General features: G+C 38.9%; 1 protein-coding gene across 1 annotated transcript in view; it reads left to right on the top strand.

The window, feature by feature from the left end:
* Positions 1-25,159, top strand: part of CATSPERE (catsper channel auxiliary subunit epsilon) — a gene marked incomplete at both ends in the record, with an annotated part of 177,838 nt that overhangs the window by 19,828 nt on the left and 132,851 nt on the right. Inside the window, 4 exons of the mRNA XM_080698694.1 lie at positions 18,302-18,375; positions 18,675-18,744; positions 21,082-21,152; positions 22,626-22,700. Coding sequence (XP_080554820.1) covers positions 18,302-18,375; positions 18,675-18,744; positions 21,082-21,152; positions 22,626-22,700 — 290 coding nt within the window. The remainder of the gene's footprint in view (positions 1-18,301; positions 18,376-18,674; positions 18,745-21,081; positions 21,153-22,625; positions 22,701-25,159) is intronic.

The raw sequence follows: 25,159 nt of genomic DNA, 5'->3' as shown, positions 1-25,159 counted from the left end.
AATATATTAAATAAAAATAAATCTCATCAAACATGTATTCAAAAGTCCAAATTGTATTATAAGTTCAATTTGTTTACATAAATCCAGATCCAGTTAAAGTTTATGTGTGATGATCAATTTATGTCTCTTTAGTTTCTTTTGTAAATAGGCAAGTGTAATAAAGTATTTACACATAATAAAATTTACTTATTATAAGCATACATTATAATGAATTGTGAAATACACACAATTTCTTAAGCCTCACAGTAATAAAGATATAGAATATTTATATCACCACTAGATGTTCCCTCATGCCCTTGGAAATCATGTCTCACCTTCCCCATTCCCAGAACTGGTAACCACTAAGTGTTTCCTGTTTCTATAGTTTTGCCTTTTCTAGATAGATGAAATTGTATAATGTGCAGCCTTTCTTGGGCCATTTTTCTTTCACTGAGGTAGTGCTCAGACTCATCCATGTACATGTAGGAACACTTGATTTCTTTTATTGTTGAGTGCTGTGTTAAAAGGTTCAGAAATAATAAGAAACTAGTCCCCACCCCAGAATTGAACCCAGGGGTATTCTGCCTCCAAACTATATAACCCTTTATATTTTTATTTTAAACAGGGACTCACAAAGTTACTGTGCACTGGCCTCAAACCTGTGATCCTTCTGTCTCAGCCTCCCAAGTATTCAGATCATTGTCATCACCCAAGAATAACTGAAAAATTAATGAGATATTCTGGAGGGTTTGTTCAGAATCAGAAAAGAACAAGTAAAAAAAAAAGCCGGCCTGGTGGCACACGCTTGTATCCCAGTACTCGGGAGGCTGAGACAGGAGGATAGTGTAGTTTCGAAGCCAGCCTCAGCTACTTAGTGAGACCCTGTTTCCAAATAAAAAATAGATTGGGGGTATGGTTTGGAGGTAGAAGGCTCCTGGATTCCATTCCTAGAACCACACGAAAGAAAGAAAGAAAGAAAAAAGAAAGGAAGAAAGAAAAGAACAAGTTGAGAGTACTAGTTTCATAGAATCCATTGTACCCTTCTTACTAACCCCTTTTCAACATAGACTTATGTATATGGGGGTACTAGAGATGGAACCCAGGGGTCTTCTACCTCCAGGCTGTACCCCCAGACTTATTTCTTCTTTGGAAACAGTCTCCCTAAGTTGCTGAAGCTGGCTTTGAAACTGCAATCATCTGGTCTCAGCCCCCCAAATACTGGGATTGCAAGTATATGCCACCACACTTGGCTAACATCAATCTTTTAAACACTCTTTTCTCTCTTCATTTTTGCCCTTCCAAACATTCACAGAAAGTGCTATGAAATCTTACACACTCCACCCTCCACCCCCACCCCTTGTTTCCAGATCCAGGTAGTTCCTTTTTCCTTCTGTTGACAAAGCTGGTCTCCTTGGCTATAATCTCTTCTCAAGTTTTTAGTCTATGTGTAGCTGACAAATTATTTTCCTTCCAACAACAAAACTTTCTAGAGTTCCTTATTTCATAAAAAGCCAAGTTCAAAGTTCTTAGCCTGGGAGAATTAAAGATGGTGGAGTAGAGGAAGGCAATGTCTTCCAGTGGTTCTGAAACTGAATTGAACCAGTGGGAAGGCTGCTTCTTGGCAAGAGAATAAAAGTAACCAGAACTCAGGGAAGAGACCCTTGGAATGTAACTAAATCAGAAGCTGCACAAAGCAGGGGACTGAAGGGAGCCCCATGCTACTCAACTGGCAACCAGAGAGCTGGGGCTGAGCTGTCTTGACTTGACAAACCCAAAGGGGAGCTGGCAATGGTGGGAACTGGGAGCTCTCATTAGGTGACCTTAAGCCAGGTGTGGTGGTGCACACTTGTAATCCCAGCATTTGGGAGGCTGAGACTGGAGAATCGCAGTTCACAGACAGCCTCAGCTACTTAGTGAGGCCCTTTGCAACTCAGTGAGACTCTGTTTCAAAAGAAAGATTAAAAAATAGGGCTGGGAGTGTAGCTCAGAGGTAGAATGTCCCTGGGATCCACCCCCAGTACTGCAAAAAAAAAAAAAAATAGATGAGCTTAAGTCATTTTTGTATGTTGATGGGAAATATCCAGTCAAGGGGGAAAGGTCGATGTTGTAAAAGGGAATGGAGACAACTGTAGACTGACATCCCTGAGAAGGTGTAAGGATACTCAGTTCATAACATGTACATACTTCCTACATACTTCCTTGCAAGCAAGACCCTGTATAGCTAACACAGAACAGACTCCATAAATAGACTGAAACTGGAAAGGGTGGGCACCAAGCCAAGTGCTTTTTTGAACCACAATTCTATGAAACTAGTTTTCTCAATTTGTTCTTTTCTGATCCTGGACAAAACCTCTAGAATATCTCATGAACTTTTCAGTTATTCGTGGATGACAACAACAACAACAAAGAATTCATTGGTCATGTTTAGTACACCATGTGTATTATTAAAACTCCAAAACGTATTGAATATTAAGCTTCTCCCCTCCTTCAGCTCTAACCCACCCCATCCTTGAGAGTTACCAGTCAGGTAAGGGGAAGGGAAAGAGAGTTTGTTTTTTCTATGTTTTTGCTTTACCTCATCCATGTCCAGTCTGATCTGCTGGGCTTTTGTTCCTTCCATGCTTGGATCCTGGCAGGGAAGGAGAACAGGAGGAGGAGGAAGCAGAAGGACCACATTACATTACAAAGGTTAACTGCAAAAGGTGTCCTAATCGAGGGGGTGAATAGATGATGTGATCTCAGAGAGAAAATCCAGAAGCCACACTGGGAGTAAAGAGAAGGGATAAGCAAAGATGGACAACCAAGAAAGAATGAGAGCATTTGAACTGAGTTAAAAAGCTATGGAAAATGGAGAAGATAACATAAAATTATTTTCTCATTTTGAAATATTTTACTTTGCCCTATTGGTTTTTTTTGTTTGTTTGTTTTGTTTTGTTTTTTGTTTGGGGGGGGTCTGGGGATGAAACCCAGGGGCATTCGACCTCTGACCTACACCCCCTGACCTATTTTTTATTCTTTATTTTGAAACTGGGTCTCACTGAGTTGCAGAGGGCCTCATTAAGTAGCTGAGGCTGTTCGCGAACTGCAATCCTCCAGTCTCAGCCTCCCAAATGCTGGGAATACAAGCATGCACCACCACGCCCGGCCTATTGTTTTATATAAATGTTTAAATATGTTACAGCAATACTTCTAAGTCCCCTTCCACTAACAACTCCAGACTCTACCCACAGACTTAGGAATGCAATATGAATACACTTCCCTCCTTTTTTTTTTTAAGCTTACACAACGTTATTATTACAAAGACAGAAAAATAGGACAGAGTTAATAAAGCCCTATACCAGAGGTAGTATGGGGTGGGGGGAGACTGGAAAAGAAGTCATCCCACTTCCCTCCTTTTTCCTTGCCTGGAATGTCTGACCCTTGAGGTCAGCCTGAGGAGCAGGGTCAGCAGATGGCTGAGGAATGGCATATGTCTATATACACATGAAAAATGATTAATTTTCAAAATGAATATAAATTTTAGGAAAGATGTTACTGTTTGTGTTGCAATGGCAAACTGCTCTGTTATGTTTTCTAAGAGTACTGACTGATAAGAGACAAGGGTGTGAGGGGGCAGATAGATGTTATGGTATTTATTCTCTGAAAAAACTCTTAGCCACATGTTGCTTCTCTTTGATATAACACAGAACAAATTACTATGCCCAGAGAATGTAATATAAACAAAGAACTTTAAAAAATTCGAATCCATAAAAGAATAATCTAATGCACTAAGGTTAACTACTTTGTCTATTAAGGAAAAGCAGTCCTTAAGATAGGTGCAGAGCCCAGCATGGTGACACATGCTTGTAATCCCAGCATTTTGGAGGCTGAGACCAGAGGATTGCTGTTCACAGACAGCCTCGGCTACTTAATGAGGCCCTCTACAACTTAGTAAGACTCTGTTTCAAAATAAAGAATAAAAAATAGGACAGGAGGTATAGCTCGGAGCTTGAAAGCCCCTGGCTTCCATCCTCAGAACCACAAAAAAAAAAAAGATAGGTGCATTCTTCTCCCATCTCACATGACATTTAGAGCTCAGTGCAGCCATTTCTAGTTACCCAATGACATCTTAGCATTATCCAAACCACTCAGACATGATAACATCACCTTCCTGGAAATTCAGGGGTAATTCCCACTCCAAGTTTCACCTCATTCTGTATCCCCATGGGCTCATGACCACTGCATGCAAAACCAGATAGTAAGCCTTTTTTTTTTTAAACTTTTTTTTTTTTAAACTGGGGATTCACTTTTTTTATTTTAAAACTGGGGATTGAACCTAGGTGCATTCACCTCTGTGCTATATCCATAGACCTCCTTTTGATTTTGTTTTTATGTTTTTTTATGGTTTTTTTTTTTTTTTTTTGTGTGTGTGTGTGTGTGTGTGTGTGGTACTGGGGTTCCTGAAAACCCTTCTACCTCTGGGCTACATTCCCAGACCTATTTTATACTTTTTTTTAAATTTGGAAACAGGGTCTATTAAGGCTGGCTTCAAACCTGTGCAATCCTCCTGTCTAGGTCTCCCAAGCGCAGGGATTACAAGCGTGCCACCACTCCGGCTTACATTTTTATTTTGAAACAGAGTCTCACTAAGTTGCTGAAGTTGGCCTTGATCTTGTGATTCTCTTTATATCAGCCTCTCAAGTACTAGTATTACATGCATGTGCCACCATGCCTGGCTCAGATTCACTCTTGATGACCTTATCACTATAAAATCACACCCACTGCATAGAAACAAATCAGTAATTTCAAGGATAAGGATCTGCCTCAAAATTAAAAAGCAAATGTTATTTTCCACCTTAGCCTTATAAATTCTCAGCATTGCAAATACAATATGAGAGGGTTGGACTCCTTACCGGATGTGAAAATTCCTCTGTAACATCCATGTAAAGTTCTCATCTACTCATAGAAGAATTGCTGGGTAGAAGGAAAGCATTTTGTTACCTTTATAGGCATAAAAGTTACTATAATTTATATTTTCATCAATGAAAATAAATGTCTCATATTCTCACTAACATCAGTTATGCAACATTATCAGATTAATTTTGCCAAATCTGATTTGCAAAAAAATACATTCGTGTTTATATCTATATCCATTTAGATAAAATTGGAAATTAACTTGCATTTTTATTTTTTCCTTAACTCTTTTTATTATTTTTTATTTTTAACAGGGTCTCACTGAGTTGTAAAGAGCCTCACTAAATAGCTGAGGCTGTCCGCGAACTGCAGTCTTCCTGTCTCAGCCCCCCAAGTGCTGGGATTATAAACATGCACCACCACGCCCAACTTGCATTTTTATATTAACAGACTTACTTCTTATTAAAAAAAAGAAACTACAAAACTATTTTCTGAAGTTGTTATACCATTTTCATTTTCACCAGCAAATTAGGCGAGTACATTTTTGGCTTTATCCAACTAATAACAGGTCCAAAAATCCCTGTCTTTTCTTTCTTTCTTTCTTTCTTTCTTTCTTTCTTTCTTTCTTTCTTTCTTTCTTTCTTTCTTTCTTTTTTTTTGTGGTACTAGGGATTAGAACCCAGAGGCTTTCTACCTCTGGTCTACACCCCAAGTCCTGTTTTATAATTTATTTGGAAATTATAAACTAAGTTGCTGAAAGCCTCACTAAGTAGCTGACGCTGGCTTTGAACCTGTGTGATCCTCCTGTCTCAACTCTGGGATTACAAGTGTGCACCACCACACCTGACCCACAGTCCCTGTTTTTTTATTGATTCCTTTTGGCAGGACTATATGCTTGGTATACCTTTGCCTGTCACTTAAAAAAATTTATTGCAGATACCAGCAAAAGCCACGCCCTCTCGGCATCTGCATTATTATTATTCATGCAGTCCATAGGCAGAATCTCAAAGTGAGAAACAGCCCCGAGAGAAGGTGTGGTCGCTGGCCAAAGTACCTCCCACTTTTAGATACCCTTCATGACTATTATTTTCTTGGTAATGATTCCTTTTAACTCTCTACACGAATTGCTCCGGTGATGTGAGATCAGGACTATGAAAGAAATTGAGTCCGTGGAAATAAATTCTCTAATAATTTGTCTAAACGCCCTTGGCTTTGCTCAATAGTAATGAAAAAACTGGCCAGAACTCAGATGCTGTGATAAGCATTCCAGCTGCAGCAATCACAAATGGTCTCCGACCCTCATTCCTATCACTAACTTAGGGTAAGCCATTAACTCCGGTAACCGGTAGCTCAGTTTAAGGTAACTCTGTTTACCCTTGAGATCCTGCCTAGAGACAGAGAAGATAAAATTTTGTGTGTGACTTCAAAGCAATTTAGTTGATGAACAACTTAGTTGCCCAAATACAATAGAGCCGAAGGAGAAAGATTGTTGACTTTTACGCCCAGTATGAGCATTCCCCGAGACAGAGAGACTGGCCGCATGGTTAGAAATGAATATGACAAAATAAAGGACAGATGTTCTAAATATATATGTATGAAGGAAAGGAAATACCGTAAAAGTAAGAAAAGCATTTTTGCATGAAGAAGAGCTTATCATAAGAACGTCCCAACTGGGAAAGAAAGGAATTAGAAAGTTAGAAGCAGGTTGCAGAGGGTTTGTGACAGGGAAATGGATTATTAAAGATGAATAGACTTTTAATAGGCTTGTTGTCTAAAGAAGAGTGTTCAGCAGTTAAGGAAATACATCTGACAACTAAATCCAAGAACTTCATGGTGTTGTTTGTGGTGTTTTATTTGCCAAGCTGTGTTGTGAGTTTTTGTAAGCTTTCAGACTTCAGAAGGCAAGGCGGATGAGATCTTAGAGACTCCCATCGCATCTCCCTGGACCGCCATATCTCCCCATGCTTGTCATATGGATATAGATGGAAACTTCAAAAAAGAAAGCAAAAGAAGATTCCATGAAGGCGTATTCTCCAAGCCCTGGGCCTTGGGCGTGCCTGTATTTCCTCTGGAAGTTACCCTTTGGACCTGCTCTGCTGCAATATCGGAAGAAAGACCCGGAGTTAATCTCCTAAATGCTGGACTAGTCATTTACTTTGTTTGCATGTAATTCACTATTGTTTTGCTGTGATTATGCCCCTTTTCTTTTTTCTTCTATTATTAATCTCACTGGTGAAGGGTATAAATTTTTCTGGGTTCCTGCAATAAATTGTCATTGGCTCAAGAAGCCTTTGTCCATATCAGATTCTTTCTAGAGAGCGCCGTCACTAGGAACTCTTAGTTCCTAGAAGGGAAAGAATCGCTGCAGATAAGAGGCTGCAGTACTTCACTCTAATCCTTCCCCATCTTTGCTGAGGTTCTCGACTGCGAGTGGACTCGCGCCCCAATTAGACTGAGCTGGTTTGCGACAATTTATAGTTAGTAGACTTTATTTTCTTAGAGCACTTTTAGATTTACAGAAAAATGAGCAGACAGTATGGACAGTTCCCATAAACTCTCCCCACTATCACCTATTACTAATATCTTGCATCATTGCATTCCTTTTGTTATAATTGATGAACCAATATTGATGCTTTATTATTAACTAAAATGCATAGTTGATATTATGTGTTCAGTTTTTTGGTTGTACATCCTATAGATTTTGTCATATGTAATCGTTTCACTGCCCTAAAAGTCCTCTCTGTTCTACCCATTCATCTCTCTCTCTCTCAAAACCCTGAAAACCACTCATCTTTTTACTATTTTTATAAATTTGACTTTTTGAGAATGTCATATAGTTGGAATATGCAGTGTATTGCTTTTTCAGATTAGAATCATTTAACAATATGCTTTTAAGATTCTTTTATATCTTTTCATGGCTTCACAATTCATTTCTTTTAATGGCAGAATAATTTCCATTGTCTAGATATACCAACATTTATTTGTCCATCCACTTGAAGGACATCTTGGTTGCCTTCAAGTTTGGGGAATTATGGATAGAGCTACTATAAATATCTACATGCAACTTTTTGTATAGAGGAGCACAATTGCTAAGTCACATGGTATGCATTTGTTTATTTTGTAAGAAGCCACCAAACTGTCTTCCAGAGTGGCTGTTCCATTTTGCATTCCCACCAGCACTGAATGAGTTGCTGATGCTCCACATTCTCGTCAGCACTTACTGTTGTCAGAGTTTTGTATTTTGCCATTTTGAAGGCACATCATGGTGTCTCCATGTTCTAATTTGCAGTTATCTAATGACAGATGATACTGAGCATCTTCTCACATGTTGATCTTTGGTAAGGGTCTCTTCAGGGGTTTTGCCTAGTTTTGCATTGGCTTTCTGCTTACCAGTTCTTTACTGGATATGAGTAGTTTAAAAATTATTCTCTCCCACTCTGTGACATCTCACTCTCCTCATAGTTGCTATCACAAAGTGGATATTTTTCATTTCAACAGAATTTATCTTTTTTATGTAGAAAAGCAATTTATTCCATTATAAACACTCACACAGGAATGGAAAGTAACAGGCCTTTTGGTGAAATGGGTCACCCAAAATGGAGATGGTATCAAACCTAGTGTTAAGGACTAAAAAATACACAACTCTTATCAAGGATTAATTTAATTTTCAAAACAAATATAAGCTATCAATTCACCCTTCTCAACATGACAATCTACCTGTGGTCCAACTGTCAGATAAAAAAATACATCTTTACAACTTGATGGTCCCAAGTTAAAAAAAAAACACAACAAAAACCATTTCACAAATAGTAAGTGAATAATATGAAAACAGCAAGAAATATACTAACAAGCAAAAATATATGGAGAAAGAGGTACATGTAGTTTTGTCTTAAGTGAATAAACCAAGAAGAGACTGGTTTTTATAGGAAAATGTATGTTCTAGGAAATCAGATGTGACCGTTTTAAAGTAGGAATCTATATGACTTGAATCTCCCCTCTTCCTGAATAAAAATGACATCTTGCCAGGGGTGGTGGTGCATGCTTGTAATCCCTGCACTTGTGAGGAGGAGACAGCAGGATCGTGCAGGTTCGAAGTCTGCCTCACTGGCTTAAGAGACCCTGTTTCCAGATAAAATATAAAATAGGTCTGGGAGTATAGCCCGGAGGTAGAAGGGTTCCATCCCCAGTACCACCCAAAAAAGTAAAAAAAAAAAAAAAAAAAATGACATCTTGCAGTATTTATACTTTATGGCTCAGATATCCACCCCACCTGGCTCTATTCCTTACACAATCTAGCCTTTACTTAAATGAGTCTGAAAAACTTGGGGATATAGCTTAAGAAAAAATATATATTTCCCTTTCTGTAGCTATTTTAAAATTTTTATTCTTATTTTTATTTTTATGTGGAACGTATTGAAAATAGCATATATTCAGACTATGCTTGGTACCCTGTCCCCTTTCCCTTCCCCCCCTCCTAACAATGAGTGTCCAGATTAACCATGCTATATTTATAATTTTACACAAATTCCGATGTAGTTCTTCATTAATCAACCTCAGCCTTCCTCCTATCCTTCCATTCTAGCTTTAATTTACTGCTCTTTGATGTCTTGTTGAGAAAGTTACTGCATGTGCCTATATTTTGGAGTGAGCCTATGTCCTCCTCTAATTATTTCACAGTCTCTGGACTAATTTCCAAGTCTCTGATCCATCACGAGTTGATTCCTGTGCATGGTGAAAGGTAAGGATTTAGTTCCATCTTTCTACAAATGGATAGCCAGTTCTCCCAGCACCATTTGTTGAAAAGGCTGTCTTTTCTCCAGCATACAAGTTTGGCCCCTTTGTCAAAATCAATTGATGATAGGTGTGTGGATCTGTTTCTGTATCTCCTATTCTATTCCATTGGTCAGTCTGCCTGTTGTTGTGCCAATACCATGCTGTTTTTACTACTATTGCTCTATAGTATAATTTGATGTCTGGGATTGTGATGCCTCCTGCCTGTTTTTTATTGCTGAGGATTGCTTTGGCTATTCTTGGCCTTTTCTTTCTCCATATAAAATTCATGACTGATTTTTCTAGGTCTATGAAGAATGTCATTGGTATTTTAATAGGAATTGCATTGAATCTATAGATCACTTTTGGCAGAGTGGCCATTTTGATGATATTTATTCTGCCTATCCATGAGCATGGGTGATCTTTCCATCTTCCCAGGTCTTCTTCAATGTCTTTCTTTAATGTTTTATAGTTTTTGTTATAGAGGTCTTTTACGTCTTTGGTTAGGTTTTTTCCTAGGTATTTTATTGGTTTTGAGGTTATAGTGAATGGAATTATTTTCTTTGTTCTTTCATTGTGGATTTATTGTTGGCATAAAGAAAATCAACTGATTTCTTTAGATTAATTTTGTATCCTGCTACTTTGATGAATTGGTTAATCAACTCCAGTAGTCTTTTGGTTGGGTCTTCTAGATAAAGGATCATGTCATCTGCAAATAAGGATAGTTTTAATTCTTCCCTTCCTATTTGAATTCCTTTGATTTGCTTCTCTTGTCTTATTGCTATGGCAAGAGTCGCGAGGGCTACATTGAAAAGGAGTGGTGATAGTGGGCATCCTTGTCTTGTTCCTGATTTTAGAGGAAATTCTTGCAGTTTTTCCCCATTCAATATGATGTTGATTATGGATTTATTGTATATTGCCCTAATGATGTTTATTTTTTTTTATTATGAGAAGAGGTTTATTTATTTATTTATTTATTTATTTATTTATTTATTTTTGCAGGTCTGGGGATGGAACCCAGAGGCATTTGACCTCCGACCTACATCCCCTGCCCAATTTTTTATTCTTTATTTTGTTTTTTTTGTTTTTTTTGTTTTTTTTTTTAATTTTATTTTATTGGTGCACTGTATTCATACATCATAGTGGGATACAAACTTTTGTAGACATACATGCACACATCGCCCAGTCAGCCCCCACCCGATCCCCACCCCATTCTCTCCCCATCCCTCCCTCCCATGCTTGGCTTAGTGGTTGACATCTAGTATTATAGCAATTTATCCAAAATTAAAAATGATAATCTCACATAACAGTTTCATTTGTCTGATACCAAGCTTTTGATGACTTAAAGATAACATTTCAATATTTCTTTTTGCTTTCTTTCTTACCAGAGAATATTTTTTTCTTTTTTTTAGGTGAAACTATCATATATTTATTTTTCAGAAAAAAATCTATCCTGATATGGAATATGGACTCTAGATACCCAAAACAATCTCGAAGCAAAAACAAAGCTAGAAGATGTATATTTTCTGATTTCAAACCATATAAAGCTACAATAATTGAAACAGTGTAGTACTGTTCTAAAGGCAGATATATAGACCATTGGAGTTAAATACAAGCCTAGAGCTAACTTCTTCCCTATATTGTCAAGTTATTTTTGACAAGGTTTCCACGAAGATTTGGTGGTGGAAATAATAATCTTTTAACTAAATATTGTTGAAAAATAATAATTACATGGAAAAGAATAAAATTGGACCCTTACCTAATCCCACATACAAGTATTAACTCAAACTAGATAAAAGACCTAAATATAAATCTTAAGACTATAAACTTTTAGAAGAAAATCTGGGTCATAAAACCTCACAACATTGAAATTGGCAGTGATTTCTTGGATATGATTTCAATGGCACAGGCAACAGAAGAATATACAAACTCCCTAAAAAATAAAAGAAAATATTGTATATCCAAAGACAATGTAAACAGAGTTAAAAGTTACTAATAGAATTGGATAAAATATTTCCAAATGCTATATCTGAAGGTATATTAATATTCCAACTAGAAATCCTAAAAATTAACAACAATAAAGGCAAACAATACCATTTAGAGATAGGTAAAAGACTAACATAAATAATGAATCTCCACAGATAACCAATCTTAGTTGTCTGTTGGATGGAAACTCTTGTTTCTCTGGTTCTGGTGAGTGTTACCTATTTCTTCTTTGTAGTTAATCTCTTTGAGTATTTTCTCTAGCGCTGGTTTTGAAGACATAAATTCCTTCAGTTTCTGTTTGTCATGGAAGCTTCTTATTTCTCCATCTAATTTGATAGAAAGTTTTGCTGGGTAGGAAATTTTTGGCTGGAAGTTGTTTTCTTTCAGAGTTTGGAATATGTTACTCCAAGCCCTTCTGGCTCTCATGACTTGGTTTGGGAAGTCTGGAGTGATTCTAATTGGTTTGCATCTGAATGTCACTTGGCCCTTTGTTTTTGTTGCCTTTAAGATTCTCTGCTTGGCTTCCACATTGGTCATTTTGACAATTACATGGCGTGGGGATCCTCTTCTCGGATCCTGTCTAAAGGGAGTTCTATAAGTTTCCTGGATCTGTGTATCAAACTCTTGCTCTATATTTGGAAAATTTTCTGCTATTACTTCCTTGAAGAGATTGTTGATCCCTTTGGTATCACTTTCTTTTCCCTCCTCTATTCCAATTATTCTTAGGTTAGCTCTCTTAAGATGGGCCCATATTTCTTCAATGTCAGATTCCTGCTGTTGGATATCTTTTTCTAGATTAGAAACTATGCATTCATTTTTGGATTGCTCATCTTCTAAGAGCGAGATTCTGTTCTCCATGTGGTCTAATCGGTTGTTTGTGCTTTGAATTGAGGCCTTTACTTCATTAATTGCATCCTTTATCTCTTTTTGGCTCTCTCTGAGTTCTTTTCGAAGCACCTCTATTATTTCTACAGTTATTTTCCTGATTTGATCTTCTAGAAATCTCTGATTTTCTGTTTTATCAGGTTCTGATGTTGTGGGGTTGTGCACATTCATTACTCCAGTGTTATTCCTCTTTCCCATGATTTCGGAGGTTTGTGCCTTCTCTGGGTTCTTCCCTTGGGTCACTATGGCTTCACTTAAGGTGCTCTGGATCTCGAGTCTGTATTATCTCAGACCCTACTACTCCTTTACTGGGTTGTATCACAGAGTCTCCGACCCAGGGAGTCGATAGAGGCTGCTTTAAACTATGGGGGATGCCAGGTTGCACGCTCTCCTATGGTGTGATATCTCTGCCACCACCACTCCCTCACTGGGTCAAGTCCCAGGAGGCACAATACTGGGATTTCTCCTCTGTGGCCCGCAATTTGACTCACTGTTCTTGAGTACGTAGATGTAGCTGTACTGGACTCGGTGAATTCACTGCTGCTGCCGCCGCCGGTGGCAATATGGCGCCTCTGCCACGCCCTCGGCCATGAGGCTGGCGTATTTTTTCTTCTCTGGTTTTGATTTCCACTCTGAATCCCTGCAGCGTGTGCTGAGCTCAGCCACTGGGAGCTTTAAATGCTGTCTGCGCCGAATGATCCCACCTGGCTGTTCCGCATCGGCTCACCTCGGCTTGCTGTAGCCGTCCGCTGAGTTTGCCGCTGCCGCTGGCAGTATGGCGCTGCTACCGCGTCCTCGGGCGCGTGTGTCTCCTCTGTGGCCCTGAGCTCTGTTCTCAGTCCGCTTTCTCTCTGGAGCCTGGTGGTTTTTTTGTTTTTCTGGTGATGGTGTTTTCTGGCTATGAAAGGCGCTCTTTTTGTGGTAATGGAGATTGGTTGTTAGCGGGACTCTTAAGCCCCGCTTTTCTCGGTCGCCATCTTCCCGGAAGTCTCCCTAATGATGTTTAAATACATTCCTTCTATTCCAATTTTCTGCAGTGTTTTTAACATAAATGGGTGTTGGATTTTTTCAAATGCTTTTTCAGGATCTATTGACATCATGTGGTTTTTATTCTCAGTTCTATTTATGTGGTGAATTATATTGCAAATAACATGTATTGATTTGCATCTGTTAAACCAGCCTTGCTTTTCTGGGATGAAACCAACTTGGTCGTGGTGTACAATTCTCTTGATATGGTTTTGAATCCACATAGCTAGTGTTTTGTTTAGAATTTTTTCATCTAGTGCCAGGCGTGGTGGCGCACACTTATAATCCCCACGCCTGGGAAGCAGAGACCGGAGGATCGCGCAGGTTCGAAGCCAGCCTCTCTGGCTTAAGAGACCCTGTTTCCAAATAAAAATATAAAAATAGGTCTGGGAGTGTAGGCCAGAGGTAGAAGGGCTTCCAGGAACCCCAGTACAACAACAACAACAAAAAAGAATTTTTGCATCTATGTTCATCAAGAATATTGGTCTGTGATTTTCCTTTTTTGAGGTATCTTTATTTGGTTTGGACACTAATGGGATACTGGCCTCATAGAAGGAATTTGGGAGACTTTCATCTCTTTCAATTGCCCGGAACAATTTGTGAAGTATTGGGATTAGTTTTTCACTAAAGATTTTGTACAATTTGGCTGGAAACCCATCAGGGCCTGGGGTTTTCTTTGATGGCAGAATTTTTATTGCTGTTTCTATTTCTTTGCTTGCTATTGGTTGGTTTAGGTTTGCTATGTCTTCTTGGTTCAGTTTAGGTAAGTTATATGTGCTTAGAAGTCTGTTGATTTCTTCCATGTTTTCCAGTCTATTGGAGTATAAATTTTCAAAATTGTTTCTGATAATCCTTTGGATTTCCTCACTATCTGTGGTGATGTCTCTTTTTTCATTTCTGATTTTAATAATTTGAGTTGATTCTTTCTTTTGGTTAGGTTGGCCAGGGGTTTTTCAATCTTATTAATCTTTTCAAAGAACCAGCTTTTGTCTTGTTGATTCTTTGAATAGATTTTTGTTGTTGTTGTTGTTCTCTATTTCATTTATTTCTGCTCTGATTTTAATGATTTCCTGTCTTCTGCTAGCTTTGGGATTAGACTGTTACAGTCTTTCTAGATCCTTGAGATGTGTCATTAGGTTGTTTACTTGGCGACTCTCTGTTCTTCTTATGTGGGCAATCAATGCTATAAACTTTCCTCTTAACACTGCCTTCAAAGTGTTCCATAAATTTTGGTAAGTTGTTTCTTTATTTTCATTTAATTCCAGAAATTTCTTTATTTCTACTCTAATTTCTGATCCTACCCACTCGTCATTCAGTAGTGTATCATTCAATCTCCATACATTTAATTAGTTTCTTTTGGGTTTTCTGTTGTTGATTTCTACTTTCATTCCATTATGGTCTAAAAAATGCAGGGGATTATATTACATCTTTTGAATTTGCTGGTACTTGCTTTGTGGCCCAGGATGTGATCTATTTTGGAGAAGGTTTCATGGCTGCTAAGAAGAATGTGTATTCTGTTGTTCCTGCTTGAAATATTCTGTATATGTCTCTTAGGTCCATTTAGTTTATGGTTTTCTTTAATTCTGAATAGTCTTTACTCATCTTTTGCCTTGTAGATCGAACTAGTGATGTGAGAGGCGTGTTGAAGTTTCCCAGTATTATTGTATTTGGGTCTATTTGAGATCTGATGTCCAGAAGAGTTTGTTTTACAAATGTGGCTGTCCCACATTTGGGGCATAAACATTTACTATCATTGTATCTTCTTGGTGGATTGTTTCTTTTAACAAAAGGAAGTGTCCTGCATTGTTTTAGCTTAAAGTCTGTTTTGTTGGATATCAGTGTTGTTACCTATGTCCGTTTTTGGTCCCCATTAGCATGGTATATTTTTTTTTTATATCCTTTCACTTTCAGCCTGTGAATGTCTTTGGCTGTCAGGTGAGTTTCTTGCAAACAGCATGTATTTGGATTATCTTTTTTTAATTCACATTGCCAGTCTATGTCTTTTGATTGGTGAGTTAAGTCCTTTGACATTCAGGGTTATTATTGAAATATGATTTTTGTTTCCTGTTATTTTGTGTTCTGTCTTCTGTTTGGTATCCTGTTATTTCTTCTTTACTTAGATGCCCCGCTGATCAACTTCCTTTCTTCTCTGGTTCTGAAGTCTGCTTCTTTTTTCTTCTTTATGGTTTATTTCTTTAAGTATTTTCTCTAGTGTTGGCTTTGAATTCATTAATTTTTTGAGGTTCCGCTTATCTCGAAACACTTTTGTTTCTCCATCAATTTTGAATAATAGTTTGCTGGATATAGCAATTTTGGTTGAAAGTTGTTTTCTTCCACCATTAAGATAGGATCAAAGAAGGACCTGTCCACACCATATAATAATCAAAATGACCAACATAGAGGCCAAGGAAAGAATCTTAAAAGCAGTGAGAAAAAAAGGACGGGTGACATATAGAAGCAAAACAATAAAAATCACCCCAGACTATACAACCCAAGTCACGAATGCCAGGAGAGAATGGAATGATGTGATCCAGACCCTGGAAAGATGATCATTGCATCGACCACTTTTCCTTCCTTTGGAATAGCACTGATGTCCCACAGGCAGATGGTATGGTCATCTGAAGCCCTAAGTAAGCGTCCACTGAAATTTGGGTTCCAAGAAACCCCATAGCCTTCCTTCTGATATCCACAGGACATAAGTCTGGGTTGCACTCTCCAGAAGGGTCTGGTTTATAAGGATGTTTTGTATCATCAAAAACAAGAACGTCAAGCCAGGTGTGGTGGTGCACGCTTGTAATCCCAGCATATTTGGGAGGCTGAGACAGGAGGATCATGGTTCACAGCCTCAGCTTCTTAGGCCCTTTGCAACTCAGTCAGACCATGTTTCAAAAATAAAGAACAAAAAATAGGGCTGGGGGTGTAGCTCAGAGGTAGAATGCCCCTGGGTTCCATCCCCGGTACCACAAAAACAAACAAACAAATAAAAAAACAAGAACATCACTTAATGGAGTCTTTGTTGCAATGATGCAAGGGTTCTGGGGCAGATAGCAGGCCCCTTTTGCTTCTCCTTCATGGTTGATCTTGATTTCCATTTCAGTTGTCCCACTAACTGAGCCAAAGCCTCCAAATTCTCCTTTCTCACTGTCGTAGTGTGATGCATCTAACTGAGCATCATCATTAGGGAGCTGTACGCTGGCTGTCACAAGGGGGTTTTGTTCATCTAATGTGTTAGGACAAGTTGATGAATGCTGAAATCTTTTCCTTCTGGTATGGTTACATCTGGGAGCCACGGTTCAGTTAGGCTGGGCCGTTCCAGAGCATAGGTCATCACCAAATCACACAGAAAAGGGGTGTTCTTTTTTTATATTTTATATTCCTCAATCACACATTCTTCCACTGCATTTTCAAGGGCTGCTTCCTTGTCAGCCATGGCTGCAGGCTAATCTGGGATCTCCGAAATTTATCTTTTTTTCCCCCATGGATTACTCCTTTTTATATTGCATATTAAAGTTAACCCCAAGCTGGGCATGGTGGAGCACACACTTGTAATCCCAGTACTTGGGAGCTGCAGGTGTAGCTTGGAAGTAGAATGCCTCTGGGTTCAATCCCTAGTACCAAAAATAAAACATAAATTAAAAGGGCTGTGGGTATAACTCAGGGTAGAATGCCTCTGCATCCCATCACCACTAAGAAAAAAATAATTTTGAGTTAGTATTACATTCCAATACAGCACATTAGAAAACAGAAGAAATATTGATATATGTACATAAATATTGGTAATATTTATGTAACAATTAGAGTGACTAGGTATATTTCAGGAGTGGAAAGAAAGATTTTTCATAAATGAAAGAAAGCAGAGGCAGGGAGGAAAAGTGCTGTAGAAATAAGGAAAAGATAACCAATAATAGGATCTCAAAATTAAAAATTACTTTTTTTTTTTTTTTTGGTGGTACTGGGATTCCTGGAAACCCTTCTACCTCTGGGCTACACTCCCAGACCTATTTTTATATTTTTATTTGGAAACAGGGTCTCTTAAGCCAGCATGGTTGGCTTCGAACCTGCACTATCCTCCTGTTTCTGCCTCCCAAGCACAGGGATTACAAGTGTGTACCACCACACCCAGCAAAATTACTGGTTTTTCAAATGAAGAGTTGTGTCTTAATCCTTTTTTTTTTTTTTTTTTTTTTTTTTTTTTTGCAGGTTTGGGGATGGAACCCAGGGGCATTCAACCTCCAAGCTACACCCCCTGCCCTATTTTTTATTCTTTATTTAGAAACCGGGTCTCACTGAGTTGTAGAGGGCCTCACTAGTAGCTGAGGCTGTCCAGGGACCACTATCCTCCGGTCTGGGATTACAAGTGTGTGCCACCATGCCTGGCTTAATCAATTTTTTTAATCCCCAAAGCTACCAAAGTTCCAGTCTTCTAGATGCTTCAAAGGGGTGTGTGTGTGTGTGTGTGTGTGTGTTACTGGGAGCTGAGCCCAAGGGCATTCTACCTCTGAGATACAGCACCAACACCATTTTATTTCTTATTAGGAAACATGGTCTTGCTAGGTTGACTAGAGTCTTACTAATTGCCGAGGCAGTCCTCGAACCTGCAATCCTCTTGTTTAAGCCTCCCAAGTACTGGGATATAGGTGTTCACCATTGTACTTGGCTAGTCATTCTTTAGATAAAGGCTCTGAAAATTTAATCCTACAACAGAACACTAAAATGAACATTTTGAAGCAGATTTCTCACTTGAACTCTCTTTCTTTCTTAGATTAAGTTAGAGTATGAAGGAACATCATTTTCCAAGTGGAGCGTGCCAGAATATTGCAATGTCCAAAATGAAACGTAAGATTTTACCATGACTAGCAACACATTTGTATATTTACATATAAAAAGCCTTCATTCAGATGATATTCAAAGTTGTGGTTTAATGTAAATTTGCTTCCATTATATAAATGTGGAAAAAATCATATTTTTGTGAAAAATCACAAAATAACATTGAAAATAGGATAGAAGTAAAATACTGTCATATATTTATTTTTATATAAACTGAAGATTTTTGGCTTAAAATAGTGAAAAGAATTTTATTAATTGAATATACAACTGTAGTTATTTGTTTCTGTTCTGTTCTTTTTAAATACTAGATCACCTACAACAAAACTGCGTTGTTCTTCTTCTGGTATGCACTATATAAAACCAGTTGGTACAGGCATAGTAAGTTGATTTTAATGATAATTTATTGAACATTGGATAATCATTCCTGTTGGGTGTTTTTTTTTTTTTTTGCCTTCCTTTTGAGCTTTCCTAATTTAATCTGTTTTAAATAATACTAATTTAGCTGGGTATGTTGGCACATGCTTGTAATCCCAGTACTTAGAAGGCTGAGGCAGGAGGATCACAGGTTCAAGGCTAGCCTCAACTCTTAGTGAGGCCCTCTGCAACTTAGACCCTGTTTCAAAATAAAGAATAAAAATTAGTGCTGGCGGTGTACCTCGGAGGTAGAATGCCCCTGGGCTCAGTCCCCCAGGGGATTGTATTTATTATTTTGTGTTTATTATTACAAAATAAATAATAAATAATACTAATTGTAACTACAAATAAGAGAGAGCTATTTTTAAATGGTCAGTGTGTCATTAATCTGTAGCCCTATCATGCCAAATTACAAATTATGAAATTATATCTAGTTTTTACTTTACTGTTATTTCTTTTTTTCTTTGTGGTACAGGGGTCGCACTAGGGGAGTGCCTTATGGCTGGGCCATGCCTCCAGCCCTACCTTAGCCTTATGGATAAAAATCTTAAAGTCCACAGCTACCACCTTCAGTGATCATAGTACTCTTAGACATATGGATTTCACATCAAAAATTCTTCTGGAAATGCCAAAGATTGAAAGCAAGTTCTAGCAGATTTTTTTTTCTTGTACTCCATGGATTTTCTTCAAGAAAACAATGTGAATTCAAATGAGTCAAAGTGATGTTGAATTTTTTCTAGTTTGCTGAACAAAACAAACACAAAGTAAAACAAGGTGCTGGTTATTAGTAACAAACAATTAGGAACAAAGTACTGGCCACATAGCTGACAGCTGGTGCCCTTATACAAGCACATGTCCAGCTATTGCTGCAGAGACTCCCTGGGAGGAACCCTGTCTTTGCATGAAGACTTGAGCATTCTCTTTAATGTGTCAATTTTATTTATAAAGTCCAAGTATACACAGTAATGTGGGAAAGGCTAGATTATTATTAAATTCATTAATTTTTTCTATGTCTATAGAGTAAAAATATTTATGTTTGTCTTTTTGAGTTTATGAACATTTACCAGTTTCAAAACACAATGAGAAAGTAAAGAACTCCTTCTCCCTGTCTTTATGTTAAGAGCCCATATAAATGCATAAGGTTGAATAAAATACACACACACACACACATACACATGCATGCATGTATAGACATATCTTCATCATATATGTGTTTGAGTATCATCAGATCCTGCAGCAGCTGAAAAGGTACATCACATTTTGAAAACTTTTTAAATGTGTTCAAAACCACTTAGTTATAACAACCCAGCCAGGCATGGTGGCACACGCTTGTAATCCCAGTACTTGGGAGGCTGAGACTGGAGGACTGCAGGTTTGTAGCCAACCTCAGCTACTTAGTGAGACCCTCTGCAACTTAGTGTAACTCTGTCTCAAAATAAAAAATAAGGCTGGGGGTATAGCTCTGAGGTAAAATATATATATATATATATATATATATGTATGTATGTATGTATATATTCCAGGCATTGACAAAAGTCCCTCTAGCTGAGAACCATCAAACCAGAAAGATCATTTAATTGATAACAGTGAGAAAGAAGAATATAATAGAAGCAACAAGGATAATAAGCAATCAAAATGCTTTCTGAATGTTATTCATGATAGTAAATCCTTGATTAGAGAAAATATCTAAGGAATTGAGCTGGCATTATATGTATGTTTACTCTATTCTGAAACATACACATTTCTCTTCTCTAATCTTGGATAAGTAACTTAGTTCCTCCATAACTTTTATGCCTATTTATTTTTATTTGTTTTTTTGCAGGTCTGGAGATGGAACCCAGGGGCATTCAACCACTGAGCTACACCCCCTGCCTTATTATTATTATTATTATTATTATTATTATTATTATTATTATTATTTTGGTGGTACTGGGGTTCCTGGAAGCCCTTCTACTTCTGGGCTACACTCCCAGACCTATTTTTACATTTTTATTTGGAAACAGGGTCTCCTAAGCCAGCGCGCGGCTGGCTTCAAACCTGCGCGATCCTCCTGTCTCAGCCTCCCAAGCGCGGGGATTACAAGCGTGCGCCACCACGCCCGGCTTCCCCTGCCTTATTTTTTATTCTTTATTTTGAAACAGGGTCTTACTAAGTTGAGGGCCTCATTAAGTAGCTGAGGCTGTCCGCAAACCTCGACCCTCCCTGACGCTGGGATTACAAGCATGCGCCACCACACCCGGCTTCCATATTTGTTTTAAAGCTAACTTAGTATATTGCATTTTCTTTTGCATTTTCTTTTAGGATACAGATGAAGAACGCTATTTGCAAGTGGACAATTCTGATTTTTGCTTTCTGTGGTATTATAAACTTATGTAAGTAATGAAGTATGAAATACAAAGGTAATGAATGGCTTTAAAATATCTGACTACAACTTGTAATTAATCACAAATGCATTATATAAATTACAGCTTTCACTGGGCATAGTGGGGCATGCTTGTAACCCCAGCATTCAGGAGGCGGAGACCAGAGGATCCTGGTTCACGGACAGCTTCAGCTACTTAGCAAGGCTCTTCACAATTCAGTGAGACACTGTTTAAAAAAAAAAAAAAGATTAAATAATAAGACTGGAGGTGTAGCTCAGGGGTATGTTCCTGGGTTCCATCCCCAGTACGCCCCTGGGTTCCATCCCTAGTATGCCCCTGGGTTTCATCCCCAATACCAAATATAGCTTTCATACAAACTTTTATCCACCAAAATATTCTCAAATACATTGTCAAAGTAATACTGAAGAACAAAAAATAAAAATAACAGCAATCACTATTTAAACACATATTATGGTTACATGTTCATATTTTATATACATTGCCTCAATTGTTATAATAACCACATAAATATAAGTATCATTACTTTTATTTTTTTAAGGAAATGTAAGGTTAGATGGCTTAAATAATTCAGACAAAAATACAAAGCCACTACAATATACCATTGGAATTGGACTCTGTTTTTTCAGACTTCAGGGTGCTTCTGTTTTTATTGTATATATTCCAAAAAGACTCTCTTTGTCTGGCCTACCTCATTTTAATATGACAGTGAATGAATGTAACTAAGAAAGGAAAACTGGTATGAGAATATATAATTAGCAACCAGGCGTGGTGGCACACACTAATAATCCCAGTACTTAGGAGGCTGAAACAGAGGAACCACAGGTTTGAAGCCAGCCTCAGCAACTTAGTGAGGCTCTGAACAACTTAGCAAAACCCTGTTTCAAAACAAAAAATGCGACAGACCGGCTCGGTCAGAGCACTGAAACCACTGGGACAGGGTTCTTGGAAGATGGGCAAAGGAATTTGGCTTTTTTCTGCAGAGGTTTTTCTGCAGCGATTTCTCCCCCTTACCAAATAGACTTCTTCAAGTCCCTGTTCATGGTCCAAACTGTGGAGATCAGTCTCCAGGACTTGGAAGGGAGAAATCTGAAATAATTGGACACGGACAACTACCTCTGGTGCAACTGACAAAGTTTATTTTCCAAAACCAAGTTTTTTATATCCTTCCCCAGTGAGATCCCCTAGTAGAAAAATGTAAACACCAAAGAACAATAGTGAGGCATTAAGTGTAAACAAGATAAAAGGAAGAACTGTGCAGTCACAGGTTTTGTGATTAAGATCTGTCTGGGACCTTGTGATTAAAGTCAGCCTCTTGACTTTGTGATTAAGATCAGATCTCTGGCCTCACAGGTGGGACTTAGAGGGCAAATTCCAGAAAGGACAGGAGTCACACCCAGAGTCATTTGGAGAATTCAGCCTTTAGAATCTCCTTTAACCCTTTCGGAACCTTCTGTTCCTTAGGCTTTGTCCATGTCCTCCTCTGTATATTAACTTCTTTGAGCTGGACGGGGATGAAGTTGGGGGTCCCAGCTTTAGGTCTGTGAAAATCCAGAGGGCTGCAATGGATGTCTGTCAGGTTCTGCCTGCAACACCATCTGATGTCTGAAAGCTTCAGTCCTATGAGGCAACACTCACAGTTAGCAGACAGGGCCAAAAGTATCATGACAAGGAAACACAGGCAAGTTGATTCCTATAACTGTTCTCTGATAAATATCCTTGAAGCCAGTTTTTTTATTGCAGACTTTGGGGGTCTCTAGATTTGTTAGAAGTACTCCTCTAGTTCCTACTATCCTGCTGCTGAACACTTTCCTCTTGGGAATACACAAATGGTAGGCTTTTGTTAGGCCAAAGCCAGGGAAGAGGTTTCTTTACATTTCTAAAGAAAAAGAAGCAAATGGCCTAAGGGAAATCTAAAGAATTCCCAGATCCCAGAGAAATGATTTCACACCTCTTGGGGGATGAACAAAAGGTAGAAGCCTGTGTTTGGAGGCAGGACAGCCTCCCCCTTTCCGGGGCAGGGGCAAATCTTCATATCTTCATGGAGACCGGGGGAGAGATAGAATCACTGCAGCCCCTCCCTGCCTAAATGTTTACACAGCACCTAAGCTCTGACTATGTTACATTTTTTAAATTATCAAAGCAGTTTTCCAGTACCAGCACATTCATACCTTTGATGCCTCTTTCCAATACTGGCACATTTTTTCCTCTGTCTTCTTTAGCCAATTTTATTATAGCTTGGAGCAAGGCAGGGGAAGTCTGAGGGCTCAGGCATATTACCAGAAAATTTATCCCAAAGTTCTGGTTTGGGAACTCATTTTATATCACTGGAGCCATAAGTATAAAAGCTAATAGAATCATTACCAAAAGAACAATAGCTTATAAAAGAACATCTAAGAGCAAGGAGTAGTTTTGAAACAGGGGTTTCTTGAGAGAAAACCCTGATGAGTTCTTGTCTACGGAGAGCGAAGAATGACACCCGCAGACCTCAGGAAGGGGAGTAAAAGGTTTATTGGAAACAGCAGGGAATGGGACAAGGGTGGCTGAACACCCCCAAAGGGGCTGGAACTCTGGGCCCAGCAGCTGCCTTCAGGACAATACTTGAGAGTAGCCCAAGCCAAATTGCCTTCAGGTGCAGGCTGCTTTCTTCCAGAGTCCACGCAATCTGCCAGAAGAGAATAGAGAAAAGTGGCCGAACACCCCATAGGGGCAGTCGGAACTCCGGGGTCCACTAGCTGCCTTCAGGGTCACTACCCGAGTGTCGCCCAAGCCAAGTGCCTATCAGTTGCAAACTACTTTCTCCCAGAGTGTACGCGATCTGCCAGAAAAGAGGTACAGGTCGCCCCTAGGGGCCTGGTCAGCCATGATGTCCAGCAGAGGCCTTCAGGTCACTACTCGAGAGTCGCCCGAGCCACGTGCCCTCAGATGCACTCTGCCTTCTCTCAGGGCCAACACAACCTGCGAGAGAGAGAACAGCTCCCCAAAAGGGGAGGGGTTCCCAGAGTGGGTAACCGATCTGCTAGGGGGGACTAAGGCTTTGTCAATTCCTGGGAATCCTCTCTTGGTTGTGGTGACTTTGGGATTCCAAAGAGAATTTGCATAGGACATTTGCAAGTCCTTTGAAGGGTCTCCTTTCAGGAACGCCAGACTTGCTCGTGGGTTTGTGGATTAGGAAACTCAGGATGGCTTTGTGAAGCACTGGCCTTCTTATCTCTGAGTCTTTGGAGTTTCAGGCATTTGTCGCCCCTCAGGAAACTCAGGAAATTAACTTTTTTCTACCAAGGCCTTTTCCCTATCTGCCTATTTCCTTTCTATCTCCTCAGTTTGACCAGAAACCATGCTCCCTCAGGGCTTGCTTTCTTTAAGCATGTGCCACATCATGCATGCAGTGATCACGCAGACTTCCAAGGAAGCCAGGGTGTGGCAAAAAAATTAAATAGGGCTGAAGGTGTAGCTCAGAGGTAGAATGCCCCTGGGTTCAATCCCAGTAAAACACACACACACACACACACACACACACACACACACACACACACACAATACCTCATTAGCTATATTGTAAAGTAATTCAATAAGTAAAAAGTGTCAACAAATTAGAATATGCTTCAGTATCATAGTCAGGGCAATTTAAGGGACCATGTTCTGTGACCCTGCCTGCCAGATGAGCAAAATGTATCTATTTCTTTTTATCCCCTTAATATTCTTTCCTTTGGGGGAAACTTTCTTCCCTATTACATGATAATATTGTTAATTTTATGTGACTTACATGATTCTAACTCTACAAACCTTCATTTCACTGGCTGCCATTATTAACTAAGAACTGGTAGATGACACAGGCAGAAACAATCAGAATACTCATATTGATGGCCTCATACTCATATCTTCATTGTACTGTTTCACATGACTTTGAAATTTTATGCTTTTCGATTAGGAACCCTGAGTCAGACTGTGGCCCTGATGACTAGGTTTCAGCCAGCACCTGGAGTGCCCTGAGTCAG

The sequence above is a fragment of the Muscardinus avellanarius genome (assembly GCF_963383645.1).
Source record: "Muscardinus avellanarius genome assembly, chromosome: 7".
NCBI lineage: Eukaryota > Metazoa > Chordata > Mammalia > Rodentia > Gliridae > Muscardinus > Muscardinus avellanarius.
This window is presented reverse-complemented; position numbering and strand designations above follow the sequence as displayed.